Genomic DNA, 15299 nt, shown 5'->3' with positions numbered 1-15299 from the left:
CGTGATCGCACACGGACACGGTGTGCACTCACTACCACCAACAAGCAATATTTAATGCAAAACCGTACATCGTAGCGCCATCTAACCTTTGAAAATATTTATCAACTTAAAAATATTGCAATAATCAAGAAACCGCGTTCGCGTGTTATACTAAAAAATTACAATTCCTAGCGCAACGAGTACTACGGCGCACACACCCACCTTTCAATATAACTCGCGTTACGGAATTTCCTCGCTATAAATTTCTATACAGGGAGGTACAGAATTAAATTCCCCATCTTGGAAAATTATTTCGAAATAATTGTAACACCGCGTTCGCGTGTTATACTAAAAAAATACAATTCCAAGCGCAACGAGTACTACGGCGCAAACACAACTATCAACATAACTCAAGTTGCGGAATTTCCTTGATATAAATTTCAATACCGGGAGATACAGGCAGGGCCGTCGAAAGCCAGCGCGGGCCCCGGCAATTGTTAATTTTTTGCTAATTTTTTTGTGTTTGTGATTTAGGGGCGATCAGCCGGGCCCCGGGGAAATTATCCCAGTTGACCCCCCTCTCATCGGCCCTACTGGTAGGTAGCGCGTGATAAATAGAAAACTTGTTTATAAACAGCAAATTGAATTGTAAATTTGACCGAAAAATATAATTGAATTATAAACTTACCAGTGTACAGCTTATCGGACTGCCAGGCACAACGATTTCTGTAACTAAACGAAAACATAAATTAAAACTACAATATTTCATACAATGGAATTATGTTATAATTAACAATCAACACAAAATAAACAATATGTGTAGTTTAGTTAAGAAATTACTCACACGAGCCAGATGGATCTTTCTTAATGATGAGAATCAACATGGGGGCGATAAATATCCGATTAAGTTAGCAACCAACACCAAACACAACGCCGAGTGAAGAATATTATCAAATCCACTACCACGTGATTTTTATTATACATAACTTTAGAATATTGAAGTCCGAATAAACGATATAAGTCTCTCAAAACACGACTGGATTATCCAGCGACCGGCACGAAACTGGCTGCATTCCACAGATAGTGCATGCTGAAACAGCGAAAACAACGACGGGGCAGTACCTATATGATAAGAAAGCAAGAGGTGCGCAAAAACGTCGCGTCGAAGGCATATTACCTGTGATCTAAACTAAACTAGACTTCGCTGCATGCAGCAAGTTGATGCGGCGCTACTAGACAGCGCGCGGGACACATGCGTTAAAAACGTTGTTTACACCGAATCGCAGATAACAGCATTGTATACAAAACTATTCTCGTGCCCACGTTTGTCGATAAATATGAGAATAAGCCGTATAAATCGATTTTATGATTTTTAGTGCATCCTAGTGCCATCTAGTCCCACAATTTAAACTATTATAATCAATAATGTTTCCACGTGTTTTCACTTTTGTATGCAATACATATTGTCAATTAACATGTAGAGCGTCTCTTAAACTATAACATGACTTTTAGAAACGCACAAAATGTGTATTAGTCCACAAGATACAGGTTGTTTTCTAAGCCAACTTTCTGAAATGGAAAAATAATGTAATAAATAAATATTTCATATTTCTGTGCGGATCAAAGAAAATATTGCTTTGTTTTTCAATTTTACAATGTCCACAACGCAACAAATTACTTTATTACTTACAACTTAATCAATCAATTCATAACAAATCATCTCCTACTTTTGCAGTCTCTTCCTTGCTTTCATCCCCTTCTTCGATCCTGTCTTTGCGGCGCCGATAATATTTTTAAACTGCCCCGCATGCTTCAACTTCTTCCTCTTATTCAACGCGTTCCTTTGCAGTGGCAAATATGCGTACGGATCCACCTTGCCTTTCTTTTTCATATCCCCATCAGCCTTCTTCGCTTTGTAATCGCTGCCGAATGAAGCAAAACTCTTCACACTTCCCGCTCTACTCTTACTTGTCCCCGCACCCATATCACCAGTAGGTCTATGAATTCCCGATCCGCCAGGACGGTACTTCCCATTATAACTACTCGCCACACTTGAGGCGGCGTCGCTCCTCTTTCGTTTCCTATCGCGCATTATTTCAGTCTCCGCCTTGCTAAGATTATCATCATCTGAATCGGAATCACTTGCGGCAAACTTGTTCTTTTTTGTTCTACCACCATCATCAGAATCGGAGCCATCTGCATCAGCAATTATCAACCTACCATCTGGAGCTGTCTTAAAACCTCTATCCTTCTTCGCTTCTTTTTGTTCAATCATTTGCAACGCAGAAGCCTGTGAAGGCCTGGATGTGGTAATTTTACTGATCACACTAGGATCCTTAAAGTCCACAATGTCATCCGGATCCTCTTCAATGAATGCATTATATTTCCGTTGCTTCTTCCCTCCCTTAACCTCCGGCTGCGCCGTGTCATCGAAATCATCATCGGAATCAGCGAGAATATCCTCAACAGTCTTCGCTCTTGCTTTGACCATAAACTCCTCCTCCATATCGACTTCATTTTCTTGATCTTCTTTCTCTTGCTCTTTTTGTCGCTTCTGCCTATTCTGCAATTTCCGCAAGTTGCGTAATCTTTTATACATCACAGTATCATTCGGTGGAATATGCGGTGAAATAGCATCACAACCAAACTTCCTAACCAATCTGCTCAACATATTTCTAACTTTCATTCGGAAATGTCTTTGACAATCCTCTGTCATACCACATAAACTCTTAACGATATTCCCTAGCTGTGAAGCCACCTGTGGCGTAGGTAAACTAGTCATAAACACTTTCAGGAAACTTAAACAGGAACCCACCACTTCCCTGGTGGGTACCTTCATCAAAAGCAAGACATTTTCCAGAATCAATTCGATATTACTTTGACCCAATGAGCCGGTAAAGTTATGCAACACCGATGACACAGCAAGAAGGGTAGCGCTCATCAACTCCGTGCTCCCAGCTAAACCTCCGATCAACATCGTGACATACTGTGGCATCTGATCGTGCTTCAGTAAAATATCTCCGATTGTGTTGAGGATTTCATACGAAATCAACCGGCAGCGTTGATTTTGATCCTTGCAACCCAACACAGCTTCCGGTATTGTCGACTTCAACAATATCGAATCCTGATCCAACTGTGGTTGCGCTTTGATAAGATAATTCAGACATCTTAACCTTGCACCTTTACTACTTACAGCCGAAGTGTTCAACGCTTTCATAAGTAGCTTCTGTACGAACTTACGATGTTTCTTCAAAAAGTTTTCACATCCCGCAGTGGAACTGCTGCAGATTTCCTCCAATAATCTGTACGATTTCTTCTGTTCCTTGTGGCTTTTAATCTCCGGCAGATTTTTGATGGACATATCGAATATTTTCTCGATATTCTCACAATTCTGATATGGGAGCATCGCCTTAATCAAATCCATAATTGATTCTTTGAAAAACAAATCATCACCTTCGGGTGGATGTGAGTTTAGGTGTTCAACTGATCAATGACATTCGTAAAGAGCGACTCGGTGTATTCAAGCCTTGTGATTGGTAGAAATACTTTGATTGTATCCATGGCAGCCAATCGTTGACCCTCTTCATGTGACCCAACTGGTTTCGATGTGTAAACATTAAACAAAATCGGCAAGAAATTTTTATCGAATCTTGCAATCTCGTGAACATCCTTTTCGTCTTCGGATGCCTGGGCGGCGGTGATAAGTTTCCTCAAACTTGCCATTACAGCCAAACGAAGTTCTTTACGATCCGAAATCGCCATGCCTAGAATTTTAGCAATACCTTTGAAACCGGTTTGGATATCGGTCGCTTGATTACAGAAGCTTGGCAAAAGATTCCACAGCTGAAGATGGAGTAACTCAGCGCTGTGTGCGCCAATTCCATCGTTACGTTCGCCCAATTCGACGGATTTCTTTTGACTGTGAATCGCCAGTGGTAGGATGCCGCGCACCCAAAACTCAAGCGTGGAGCGTTGTACATTCTCTTTGAGAACCGGCAGGAGCCACGATCGGTCGAGATTCAGTTCACCCGAATCTTTACGCAGTGAAATTACGGATAATACCGTTTCGGGTCCCATAGATTTGACAGCTGCGCCGACGGTGCGTTCCAGTTCATTGTTGTAGCTGAATTTATATGAATCACGTAATTCGGAAAGGGTTTTTAATGTGTTGAGAAGTTGTTTCGGGCAGGATGCGCCACAAACCTAATAAAAATTTTATTATTTTCTAAGTTGAATACGTAATCCATGGTTTATAAAATGTATTTATTAAAATAATTTTGTGATTTTCTTGGATTTTACAATTTTGTATGCGAGTTTTACATGTTTTACAGAGTTTCTGATGATGCCCACAGGGCGAAACATGTAAAACTCGCATACAAAATTGTAAAATTCAAGAAAATCACAAAATTATTTTAATAAATACATTTTATAATAAAAATTATAATAAATTTTATTAATTTATATTTTGACTGAAATATTAATACATACCTCAAACATTACCGAAGTAACATGTAAAACCTGCGGCCATGCGTGATTGTATTGATACCCAAGTCCCAATTCAACCGATTGAATACATTTAGCGAGTTTTGTATCGACTGTGGCTTGTAGTACACTTTGATTGGCGCAGATTTGACTAATGGCGTCGCGAAACAGCACTTCCAGCGCATGTGTCGCTCCCATTACGATTTCAGCTTTCTGCGAGAGCCACAACTGCGTCATTGTGTTGAATATCACTGGGAGTGCATTGGCACATTGATGTAAATCAACACTAAAATAAAATATTTGCAAAAAATTAATTATAAACCAAATCAATATTAACTATTATAAACTTTTGCGCAAAAATACCTACTCAGCTAGATGCACATGAGCTTGCTTCATAACAGCTAACCATGCTAAAGTAGGCTGAGTATCCACCGCCGACGGTTGATAATCATACATCGCCGCAATTATCTGCCCGTTCAGTTTAGCGCTAGCGACTGCTTTCTGCGCCGAGAATAACGCGTGCAACACCTGCATTCCACAAGATGTCACAATTGGATAGTTGAGTGACATCAATCGCAGTACGGTCTCGCAGATTTGTTTCACATGCGTTTTATTAAAGTAGGCGATAGTATCCTTCAACAGTCCAAGTGTGTGCAGAATCGTCGTTTGGCCAGCTTGAATCGATGATACCAAAACGGTGCTGTTTGTATTGCTGCCCAGGCAGGACTCTAGCGTCTCCTTACAAAATGCTGCAACCAAATCGGCAGCGGGGGAGTAGTGCTGCTCGTTTTGGAAGATGTCAGCAGAGAGAATTGAGGCAACTGAGTGTTGAGCTGCTTTCCTCCACTGGAAATTATTAATAATTATTAATTAACTGAATATGCTTACTTAAATTAATATTATTTACCTTTGGTTTGCTGTGAATACAAAAAGGATTCAAAATAGCCTTGAAAATCTGTTGTGTTTGCAGATTCTGCCACACTACAAGCTCCTGCTGCTTCAATAGCACAGCTAAAACTCCCATAATGCTTTTTACTATTACATTATTATCCTTAGATCCAAACTCAACCAAAACTAATAAAAGTTTTGAAGTGACTGAGTCATAACTCTGCCTCAAAACACCAACAGGCACTGTTTTGATGCCCATATTCAACAGTGATAACACTGCAGTAATCTGATCTTCATTCATCTCTTCAGCATCCATGATCTGCTCCAAAGTGGTGACCAAAGCACAGTAATATTCTGTAGGTGATTCAGTACCATTGTTGCTCTTGATAACTTCTGTTATTGCAGCCAGGATGGCTAACATTTCTTTGTGCAGCGCGGAATCAGAACGAAACACGTTCAGAAAACGATTGAAACTCATATTTGTGCAGTCTGTCCAGTCAGAGGCAAATGTTTTCATTGTTTGGTATGAAGTTGCAGAGCTGTATTGTGACTCTGATTCAGCATCATCCATTTGCATTGGAGTTTGTGGAATTTTCGTGGAGGAATATGATTGCTGAGCATCGTGCTTTTGTAGAGCGGTTGTTGTTAAATTAGATGAGCCTATTGTCAGTATTGTAAGTTAAAATCAATTTGAAAATTATGATTGTACCACATTTCAGGTCTTTTTTGAAGGTTAACTTACCTAGATTCGCTTGAAAAAGCGTGATTTTGCTTGACTGCGGTAGGTTTTCGTCTGTGGATTCGAACTGGAGCTTTGTCCTTTGGCCCAACGCTTGCCCTTTGTCTGTCCTTTGAGTTTTGTGCGAAATTTTCCCATTTTTCTGCAGTTTGTTGTCTACACGTGCTAATGATAATAGAAATAAACGACTTGTTAGTTTCTGTAGCTGCCACTAGTGGCGTTGAATACAAGTACAAATTGAATTTATTTTCGACAATAAATTGATTACTTATAATAATCATACTTTATAAATAAAATAAAATTTAATAATTTAAATTATTACTTATAATATTACCTAATAAAAACGTGTAATAGTTTATCAACAATAATTTCTTTCCGCGTTAAAGCGATACTAGCGCTAACTAACGACAAAATAAAAAACTAAAACTCATAAACTTTTCTTTTCACAAGTTTTGTTTGAAAACGTCTTTTAAAATTAAATCGCACACGATTAAAACTAATAAATTAAAAGATAATATTAAAATCTAACTTATCTTTCATTAATGTTTGATTTAAACCTAAAATTTCTAATGTAACCAGTCAAATTGACATTTCTAATCAAAACCAAAAAAGAATCATAAAACATTCATTTGCAATGTTAATTTTATTCCCTTTCCTTTTCCTAAGTTCAATGGTGGGCGCAGCAGTGTACGCTGTAATGTACCCTTTCGATGTAATCAAAACGCAGCTACAAATGCGCAACGAATTCATAAAAGAACGACAAAAATGGCGGCTGAAACACAGACGAATGTACCTAACTGAAGTCATGTCCAATCTGCGTATAATGGCACGCCGCGAACACTTTCGCATGATACGCGTTGGTATAACACCAATATTCTTCTTGGGTTTATTCGCAACAGTGGTCCGTAACAGCACATATCAATACGCATATCACAACGCATTCTTGTCAAACAATCGCCAGGATGTACTACAACCCCGCGCCATCTTGTTTTGTGGCATCGTCGGCACAATATCGCAGTTAATTATGAATCCTTTCAATATCATGAAGACAAAACTTCAATATTGGGTGATGTGTGAAAACACAGACACTAATAAAGCAATGAAAGGTATCAACATGTTTAAAATAGGAAAGATTTTATATAAAAAATTAGGTGTGAGTATTTACTATTCACAGTTTTTCGTAATAAAAATTTAAATCATTATTATTTTTCAGTGGAAAATCTTTAGAGTAGGTTGGAGTTGTTGCATCTATCGAGGATTTCTAGCTAACGTTGTACAAATGATCACTTACAATGCTGTCCTGCTAGAAGTGGGATCATATGAATCGAAGTATTTTAATTTAACACAAACTGAATGGGATTTTGTGCGGGTTACCGCCGCTTTGGCGTCTGGATTTATAAGCACAGTGTGTGTTTCACCGTTTGATGTCATTCTTACAAGGTTACATACACAACGTAAGTAGGGTTGCCTATATTAAACCTAAATACATTTTTAGGTTATGTTAGGTTAGTTTTGCAGAAATACATGTAATTTGAAGATTTTGATTTTAGCTTATATGATTAACATGCGAGGATTATTCTACGCGAATTTCCGTGATGCATGTTATAAAGTCACTCACATCGAAGGATATTCTGCACTATATAAAGGTTCTTTCTTTCTCTGGGCTCGACATGGCGTTGTGGCCACCACAAACATGCTCTTCTGGGATCAGTGGAAGGATCGCGTTTTGATTAACGTTCAGAAAAAGAATGACAAAGCGTTTGTGGAACAGTATTTCGTGCAGTATTGTTTTGATAGCATGGATATGTTTTAATAAGGTTGAAGTCCAAGCAGCCAAGGTAACATTTAATTACTTTAATTCATAAAATACATGTATGAGTAATTTATGACTGATGAAAGTGTTTTAGACCAATGCTAATGTGTGAGATTAATTTCTACGACCGATTACAACATTTTGTGTTAATATGAGTGAAAATAAAAGTTGTTATCAGCTATGATAGACGTAAGTAAACAAATCAAACACTTGGAATTTTTGATGAATGGAATAATTCGGAAAGCAAAAGTTTACACGCTGATAATCATAATGTTGGATTATTTTCGTAATTATTCTCATGAATATATAGAAATAATATTTTTTTGTAATGGAACATGTGGATGTGACATGTTAATAAGCCGAATTCCATGTCGAGATACGCACGCACCGCAGAGAACGTATAAATGAGTTTATTTATAGCCGGAAAACGCTCCCGAAACGCAACTCATGCAACGCGTACATCGCGCACACACGATTAGTATTCGATTCGATTTTCAGCTGAGTAGTAGCATTACCCATACTAACACTCATAGACAACTCAAAGTTTCTTTTTTTTATTTCTACGATTTTGTCTAATTTACTCACCATAAACAGTTGCGTTAACGCGTATTTAATTGAGTTGTTGAGAACGGAATAATATGGGCAACAGCTGATCGGAAACGTTCTGTGTGGCGGTCGCGAAACGGGGTGGGACTGGTGGGAGAGCAGAGTAAATGCGTTGTGCGGTACTCGATGTGAAACACGAGTGGTTGTCACGCGCCGGCTTGGAATACGAGAAAAACGCTGGGTGATAAACGTTGGTTGGGATTGTTGATTGGCCACGAAGTAAATTTGCGAAGTGAGAGGCAAGGATACCGAAGACTTGCTGATACATATGAGGGGTGAGTTTCAGTTAATGTGAGGTTATGTTTGTTAGATGTACTACCTGTAATTATACTGGGTATTTAGAAAACATTGAAACTTTCAAAAAGTAAATCATTAATTTTTTTAAATTAAAAATTGATTTTTAAATGTAAAAATATTATTTTATACTTTAAAATGATTAAAACTATTTTCAATTTAAAATATTGCAAGTCATTACTCTGATTCTGAAAAAAACAAATAAATTAATTAAATAATTATTATGAATCTAAATTTGCTCAAAAGTTAAAAAATCATAAAATATTAATAAATGTCATAAAATGGAAGCTTTTAGAAGTGTTAACTTGTTTAACTGACTGCGCATGCGAAATGCGCAGACATAAGCTCCACCCCATGACTAAAACTCGTGACTAAAGTACTTTAATCACTTTTTGGCTGTCCCTGTTTAAAATAACACACTTTTTAATCAAAAAACCGTGAAATTTTTTTTAAAATCTTGAAACTTAAAAGACGAAGATAGAAAAAATGATTTTTATATTGTGAAATGTGAAAATACCATGAAAAATACCCCAAATAAACCTAAATATCCTCTAGTATTCCATTCTGACACATCTTCTCGTACACCCGCTAAAAATACCAATAATTAATCGTTGCCTTTTAGATTCAGCAAGCACGATCGAAATACACGTTCGGCACGAGTCCAACACGGCGTGACGTACCAATCAACACCGAAAATGATCCCATCAATACCCAAATCTATCCTTATACTCTAATCAAATCAAAAACCAATAATAAACATTTACCTATAAATTTTCTACTCCTTATTATTTCTCTACTCTCCACCCTATAATCCCAACACAACATGGATTTCTTCATCGGTGGATTATCTGCAGCCGGTGCCTCCTTATTCAGTAATCCTTTAGATGTTCTCAAAACACGTATGCAACTGCAAGGCGAATTGCAAGCCCGTGGCCAACATGCAGTCCACTACCGGAATGTCTTCCATGCGGCAGTGGTAGTGGTAAAAAACGACGGTGTTTCCGGCCTGCAGAAGGGACTAGGCGCCGCCATCTTTATGCACTTTATACGCAACTCAATACGATTAGGCAGTTATCAGTATTTAGTCAAACAGGGTATGGTGACAGATGATCGGGGAAAGACTATTTTTTGGCGCAGTGCATTGGCATCAGCAGCAACAGGCGCAGCGGGTGCTTTCTTTGGAAGTCCATTGTTTTTGATTAAGACACAATTGCAGAGTCAAGCAGCGAAACAAATCGCTGTGGGGCATCAGCATCATCATACGGGGACACTTGTTGCGTTGAAACAGATTTATCATACTTACGGAGTAAGTAAAAATGATTTTTTTTTTTTTTTTTTATTCAAAAATATCAAATTTCAAGTTCATTACCTTTGATTTTGAGGTTAATGCGTTCATGTTCTTTGATATGTATTTTTAACCACTTGAAAACAAAATGTTTGCCAAAATTAACAAATTTTGATGTTTTTTCTGTTTCAGGTTAAAGGACTTTGGCGTGGTGGCTATGGAACAATGCTCCGTGCGGTTTTCGGGTCATCTGCGCAACTCACCTCCTTCGCCATGTCAAAAGACGTTCTCAGCCAATACGATTTGTTTAAATCCTCACCGCTGCTCACGTCGTTTGTCGCTTCAGTCATGGGCGGATTCTTTCAAACTGCGATGATAACACCTTTTGATTTAATTTCCACACGGATATACAATCAACGTAAGAGTTAAAACATTAAAAATAGGTTATGTTTCTCACGATTTAGTATTAACTTGTTTATATTTGGTTATAGCTGTGGATATTAATGGGAAAGGCTTATTATACACCGGAATCATCGATTGTTTCGTCAAAATATGGCGGACGGAAGGTGTGCTTGGTTTTTACAAAGGAGTCGGCGCGATATACATGCGATTGGCACCACATGGCGCCCTCTGTCTTGTCTTTTGGGACCTATTGAAAGATGCGCAGAGTAAATATATACAATGACAGGCGCATTACACGCCATTTTGATATTTGTATAACAAATTAATTGCCAAGATGTGATCGCCATTTTTGTACTTAGAAATCATCCAAAACGAAAAAAGAGTAGCAATAAGTGAAATTATAAAAAATATATTTAATATTACGATTTTAAGGTTAGTTTTCATGTAACCTCGCATAATCTAAGCTGGATTTAGATAAAATTATTACCTTTGCATAATAAGTTGCATAACTCAAGTTTTTATCTGATTTTTTTAAGATTAGAGAAATTTTCCCGATGATGTCATTGTTTAAGTCACCGTATACGCAGCCAACGCCACAGGTAGTCGTGTGGACGTTGCGGTAGTTGTCGGACGACCTGTCGGAGTGTTGTTGCGTTGTTGGTCATTGCGCGCGCGCAACTGACTTATCACACACTGCTGCTCACTAAGCTCATACTCTCACACAGCCGGAGCCCAGTCGCGCGGACTCTGACTGCGGCCAGTGGCGCTGCTTAGACGCGTACGCATTCGTAATTCACATTATAAAGTTCATTGACATGTTCTTCGCCGCTGTGGCCGCGCGATTAGAATACCCAACATGCGTTACATCTGTTCGCCGCGCCACTCGTGCCTGTATTGTTCGCGATAGTCGACCAGCAGGCGAATAAAACGCATGCACACACCTCCGGAGTGCCGAGCGAGTGCTGGAGTCGTATCTTGTGGATGGTGGAGGTAAGAATTGCAACGCAATTGCATTCCACGCACATGGGTTTGGCATCGCAACAACAAAATATGGTAACGTGAACATCTATGTCATTAATATGATTTTATAATTAATTTTGATGGTTTTAGATGGGTTACCTGTTGAATCTGTGTACGAATCGTCACAATCTTGCCTTGAGATAAACCAACAAGCGTATTATCATCAGCAGCATCATGCATGAGTTATTCCAGCAGGTTTTGAAGAATAGAGACTTGTCTCGAGCTGGTGACCTTTTCTCTGTTAGGGATAGTGTTATTGTGAATGATCTTACTGAAGTGGTAAGTCTACTTAACATTTTTTAAGTTTTCTCTTAAAATTTAATTTTTAATTTGTTAAATTTTTAGTTGAAAGAGATAACAGCGATAGCTTCTCTTGCTGATTATGCTCAGAACAACAATGATCAATCAGTGGTGGAAATATGTGTGACAAGAGTGATTTCATGCATTCGGGAGACTGGCAGTGTTGAGCAGCATTGCGATGCACTTGTCACTCTTCTGGAGTCTTGCCTGCATCACAATTTACAGATCTCTGCACGTGGCGAGGATCCACCACATGCGAAAATCTCATCGGATTTGATTTCATGCATTTTTCTTGTAAGTTAAATATATAAAAACCACAAAACTTAATGTTTTGACTTAAAATTTTAATTTTTTTTAGAATTATAGTAAAAAGTCAGTGATGCAACGTGCATTACCAATCGCTGTCAAGTTTCTGCACAAAGGAAATAAGGAATTATCAAGGAATATGGCAAGTTACTTATCTCTGGCTGCTATTGAGCATGCGTCGTTGTTAAGTCCGCATGTACAGCCGATTATGGACTCGATTATATCAGGCAACTACCCGTTGTGTAGGGTGTTGAGTCAGATCTATGAAGTGTCGCCGGAGTTATTGCAAGGCCACGCGATGGCGCTGGTGTCGCTCTTGTCACACTGCGATAATCAAGAGAAATTAGCACTTTTGCATTTGTTTTCATTGATTGCCAAGGATAATCCAAGTGTAAGCTATTAAACCTCAAATTTTATATTGATGAATAATGTGTTTTTAATATTTTTAGTTATTGGAGGCTAGCATTCCGCAACTATGTGAATATCTAAACAATTCGTTAACTGCAAGTCAAACACTTCAGGTTTTTTTAAATATGGCGGAGAAAAAACCTGCCCTGTTGGCGGATCATGTGAATGCTGTGAAGCAAGCTGCGCAAAGACATCCACAGACATTATGTTTAGCTGCTCAGGTTATTGGTGCCATTGGAAAATTAAGCAAAGTAAGTTTTTGCTTTAAACTTAATGATTTACTTCTAATAAATATTTAAATGCAGGCTAGAGCTCAGGATGCGTTGAACTTCGTCCTGGAATACTTGCCAAAAGCTGACAGAGGCTCCCAAAGCACTCTTCTACGAGAAGCCACCCTCTTGTGCAGTTCATACCCTGTGTTATTCACTTTATTCACTGATAAAGTCTTGGCTGGTGTACGAAAACAACCCACTTCCAACCACCAAGTCAATCAACAACTCACGCCATCTACACCTACAGCACCAACCACAAATTCTGTCACATCCGGAGGCGTAACCATTGTCAAAGTAGGCGGGCAAGCACCAATTACAACCACGCCACAAGGCGGATACACACGACGCGCTAAACTCGGAGATTCACGCAGTACCGGCCGCCTTCACACCGCAACTAATACAAATACACACCGCAGCATGACACGACTTAATATCGCTGGAGGTTCGGTGGGTGGCCTACATAAAAGCATGACACGTTTAAGCTCCTCGCAACAAATCAACGCTATACCGACAAGTGGCGCCACCAACAACACACACAATGTTACAATCGGTGGTAATTTACCGCCTCCACCGCCTCATAAATGGACCGTACCGAAAGTACTCAGTGGCGGTGTAACTGTAACAACTATTTCCCAACCACGCATGTCACGCCCGCTAAGTCAAGGCCCGCTGCTACACAACGTCACACCTACTCCATCATCACACGTAACCATCACTTCCACTGCCGATTCAAAAAACGGCAACGGACCAACCAATAGCACCATCACAGTGAATTCTGTATACAGCGGTGGGCAGGTCAATGTATTAACCACGCCCACACATCAGGAATCTGTGAATGTGACTGGTCCCAGCACAGTTACATCACGAAGAAATAACAATACTTCTGTTACACTCTTGAATGTCAATCCGACATCACAGAGAATGAGTGTGTTTGAACCGTATCCAATGCGTGATACCATTCAACACTTCTGTGAGAAACATTTAGACAAAATTAAAACTTACATGGATAAAGTTTCCATGCGGATACCTCCTCCAGCAAAATGCACGATAGAAGAGAAGCGTCAGAAGAAGTCAGCGAAGTTACATTTTGGTTGTCAAGCCAGAGGGCAGCACTGTCTGTACTCAAAGACTTTCTTCACGATGCGCACGCGGAATCCCAGGATATGGATACATTTGATGTTTATTGCTTTGCAGGCAAAGTCTCCGCATGCGCTGAGTTCGAGAGATGTGAGTGTTACAAGTCTGAAGCACTGTTGGGATATGTTAAAGTGCGAAAATAAGACTTTTTTGACTCTGGTCACGAGCGCATTTCCATGCTCGAAGGATCAAGACACGTTGTTGAATGAACTCAGGCATAGCGGTTTCTTCGATGTGTTTCAATTAACAACCGGATTGAATGTCTCTGAAGAGCAGTTGAATAGTGACCAGCCGCTTTGGGGATGTTTCTTATGCACGCATCCGGAACGCGCTGTTGGTTTCTTAAGAGGTGACACAGCGCCTGTCATTGAAGGGCAGTTGAAAGAGAAGAAAGGCCGATGGAGATTATTCCGAAGATGGCGGACGAGGTATTTCACTTTGAGTGGCGCGCATTTGTCTTGTAGAGGCTCTGTAAGTATTTTTAACGCCATTGGATTAAAATAATTTGTCTAATTATGTTTTATGTTAATTAATGTATATAGAGCGGTGGTGAAAGTATAGATGTGAACCAAATTCGCTCTGTGAAAGTCTCACGCGGCGCGCGCAACATTCCCAAGGCTTTTGAGATCTTCACCGGCAACCAGACGCTCATCCTCAAGCCGAAAGATGGGAAAAACGCCGAGGAATGGGTGCAGTGTCTCAGTATCGTCGTCGCACACTCGCACGCCAAGGAGTTGCCCGGCAAGAGTAATTCACTGCCGGCACGCGGCATCAGTGCTAGTCGAACCGCCATTTAAATCACAACTGTACATATCAAACAAAGCACACAAAATCAGTACTTAACAATCTTTCTCTAACAAAAATGTGGAGTAGAGCGCCCTCTACACGTATTCAAAGTGAATCTAAATGACAACTGGTGGCGGTTAAGATGGCGTCTTTCATGAAGTGATTACAAACTGTTGCACGCATCGCTTAAAATCGTTATAATGCAATATTTTGACAGTTCCATCACTGAACTACATTCCATTTCCGATATTCTTTACATATCATATTATACATATTATTTTTGTATATTGTTATCAAGTTGAGTGTTTTATTTTATATCAAAAACGTGTATTATCAAGAATTTTTTTTAATCCACACCGATTCCGTCGCACAATATCATTATTATTTTTGTTAAAAAAGTATATAATATATTTTTACTAAAAAAGAGCTTACTACGTTCCAAAAGAAAATCTAAAGAAAGAGAAACGCATCCAAACAACAATCGGACATTAATTACGAACTAAAAATTAATGCGACAATACTCGCGCCGAGTGCGTGCGTGTGTGTTAAGATTACAATTACAATAATTGATAACATTACAAT

The 15299-nt window shown here is 39.1% G+C and overlaps 4 protein-coding genes across 9 annotated transcripts in view; 2 read left to right on the top strand and 2 right to left on the bottom strand.

Annotated features, from left to right (window-relative positions):
- Window positions 1-15299, bottom strand: part of LOC135789836 (xaa-Pro dipeptidase-like) — a 108288-nt gene that overhangs the window by 9814 nt on the left and 83175 nt on the right. For 4 of the 6 annotated variants that reach the window (XR_010547665.1, XR_010547669.1, XR_010547662.1 and 1 more), the window contains exons 1-2: window positions 824-1301; window positions 668-711 (exon numbers count right to left, since the gene is read on the bottom strand). The exons of 1 other annotated variant lie outside the window; for it this stretch is intronic. The gene's annotated coding sequence lies outside the window, so the exon portion shown is untranslated. Of the gene's footprint in view, window positions 1-667; window positions 712-823; window positions 1302-15299 lie in introns of those variants that run through there. One more of the 6 variants, XR_010547661.1, reaches the window with a different exon arrangement.
- On the bottom strand, window positions 1616-6225 carry LOC135789834 (RRP12-like protein). The gene is given in 6 exon segments (XM_065299872.1): window positions 1616-3451; window positions 3454-4182; window positions 4468-4747; window positions 4829-5307; window positions 5369-6009; window positions 6092-6225. Coding segments are annotated over 5 exon segments (3795 nt in total). The 5' UTR covers window positions 5927-6009; window positions 6092-6225; the 3' UTR covers window positions 1616-1702.
- Window positions 8312-10919, top strand: LOC135803599 (solute carrier family 25 member 35-like). The gene is made up of 4 exons (XM_065317258.1): window positions 8312-8782; window positions 9424-10107; window positions 10279-10504; window positions 10578-10919. Exons 2-4 carry the CDS (start codon window positions 9625-9627, stop codon window positions 10769-10771), a joined length of 903 nt encoding a protein of 300 aa, XP_065173330.1. The 5' UTR covers window positions 8312-8782; window positions 9424-9624; the 3' UTR covers window positions 10772-10919.
- On the top strand, window positions 11097-15057 carry melt (ventricular zone expressed PH domain-containing protein melted). Its single transcript, XM_065317256.1, has 7 exons — window positions 11097-11541; window positions 11599-11787; window positions 11854-12102; window positions 12167-12505; window positions 12564-12773; window positions 12828-14402; window positions 14474-15057. The coding sequence occupies exons 2-7, from the start codon at window positions 11683-11685 to the stop codon at window positions 14726-14728; spliced, it is 2733 nt and encodes a 910-aa protein (XP_065173328.1). The 5' UTR covers window positions 11097-11541; window positions 11599-11682; the 3' UTR covers window positions 14729-15057.

This window comes from Atheta coriaria, unplaced genomic scaffold (genome assembly GCF_025399875.1).
Source record: "Atheta coriaria isolate IRGN ID8LTWV9N9 unplaced genomic scaffold, Caltech_Dcor_3.1 hic_scaffold_3_pilon, whole genome shotgun sequence".
Lineage (NCBI taxonomy): Eukaryota > Metazoa > Arthropoda > Insecta > Coleoptera > Staphylinidae > Dalotia > Dalotia coriaria.
The sequence above is the reverse complement of the archived record's forward strand: the minus strand, read 5'-3'. Positions and strand labels throughout refer to the sequence as shown.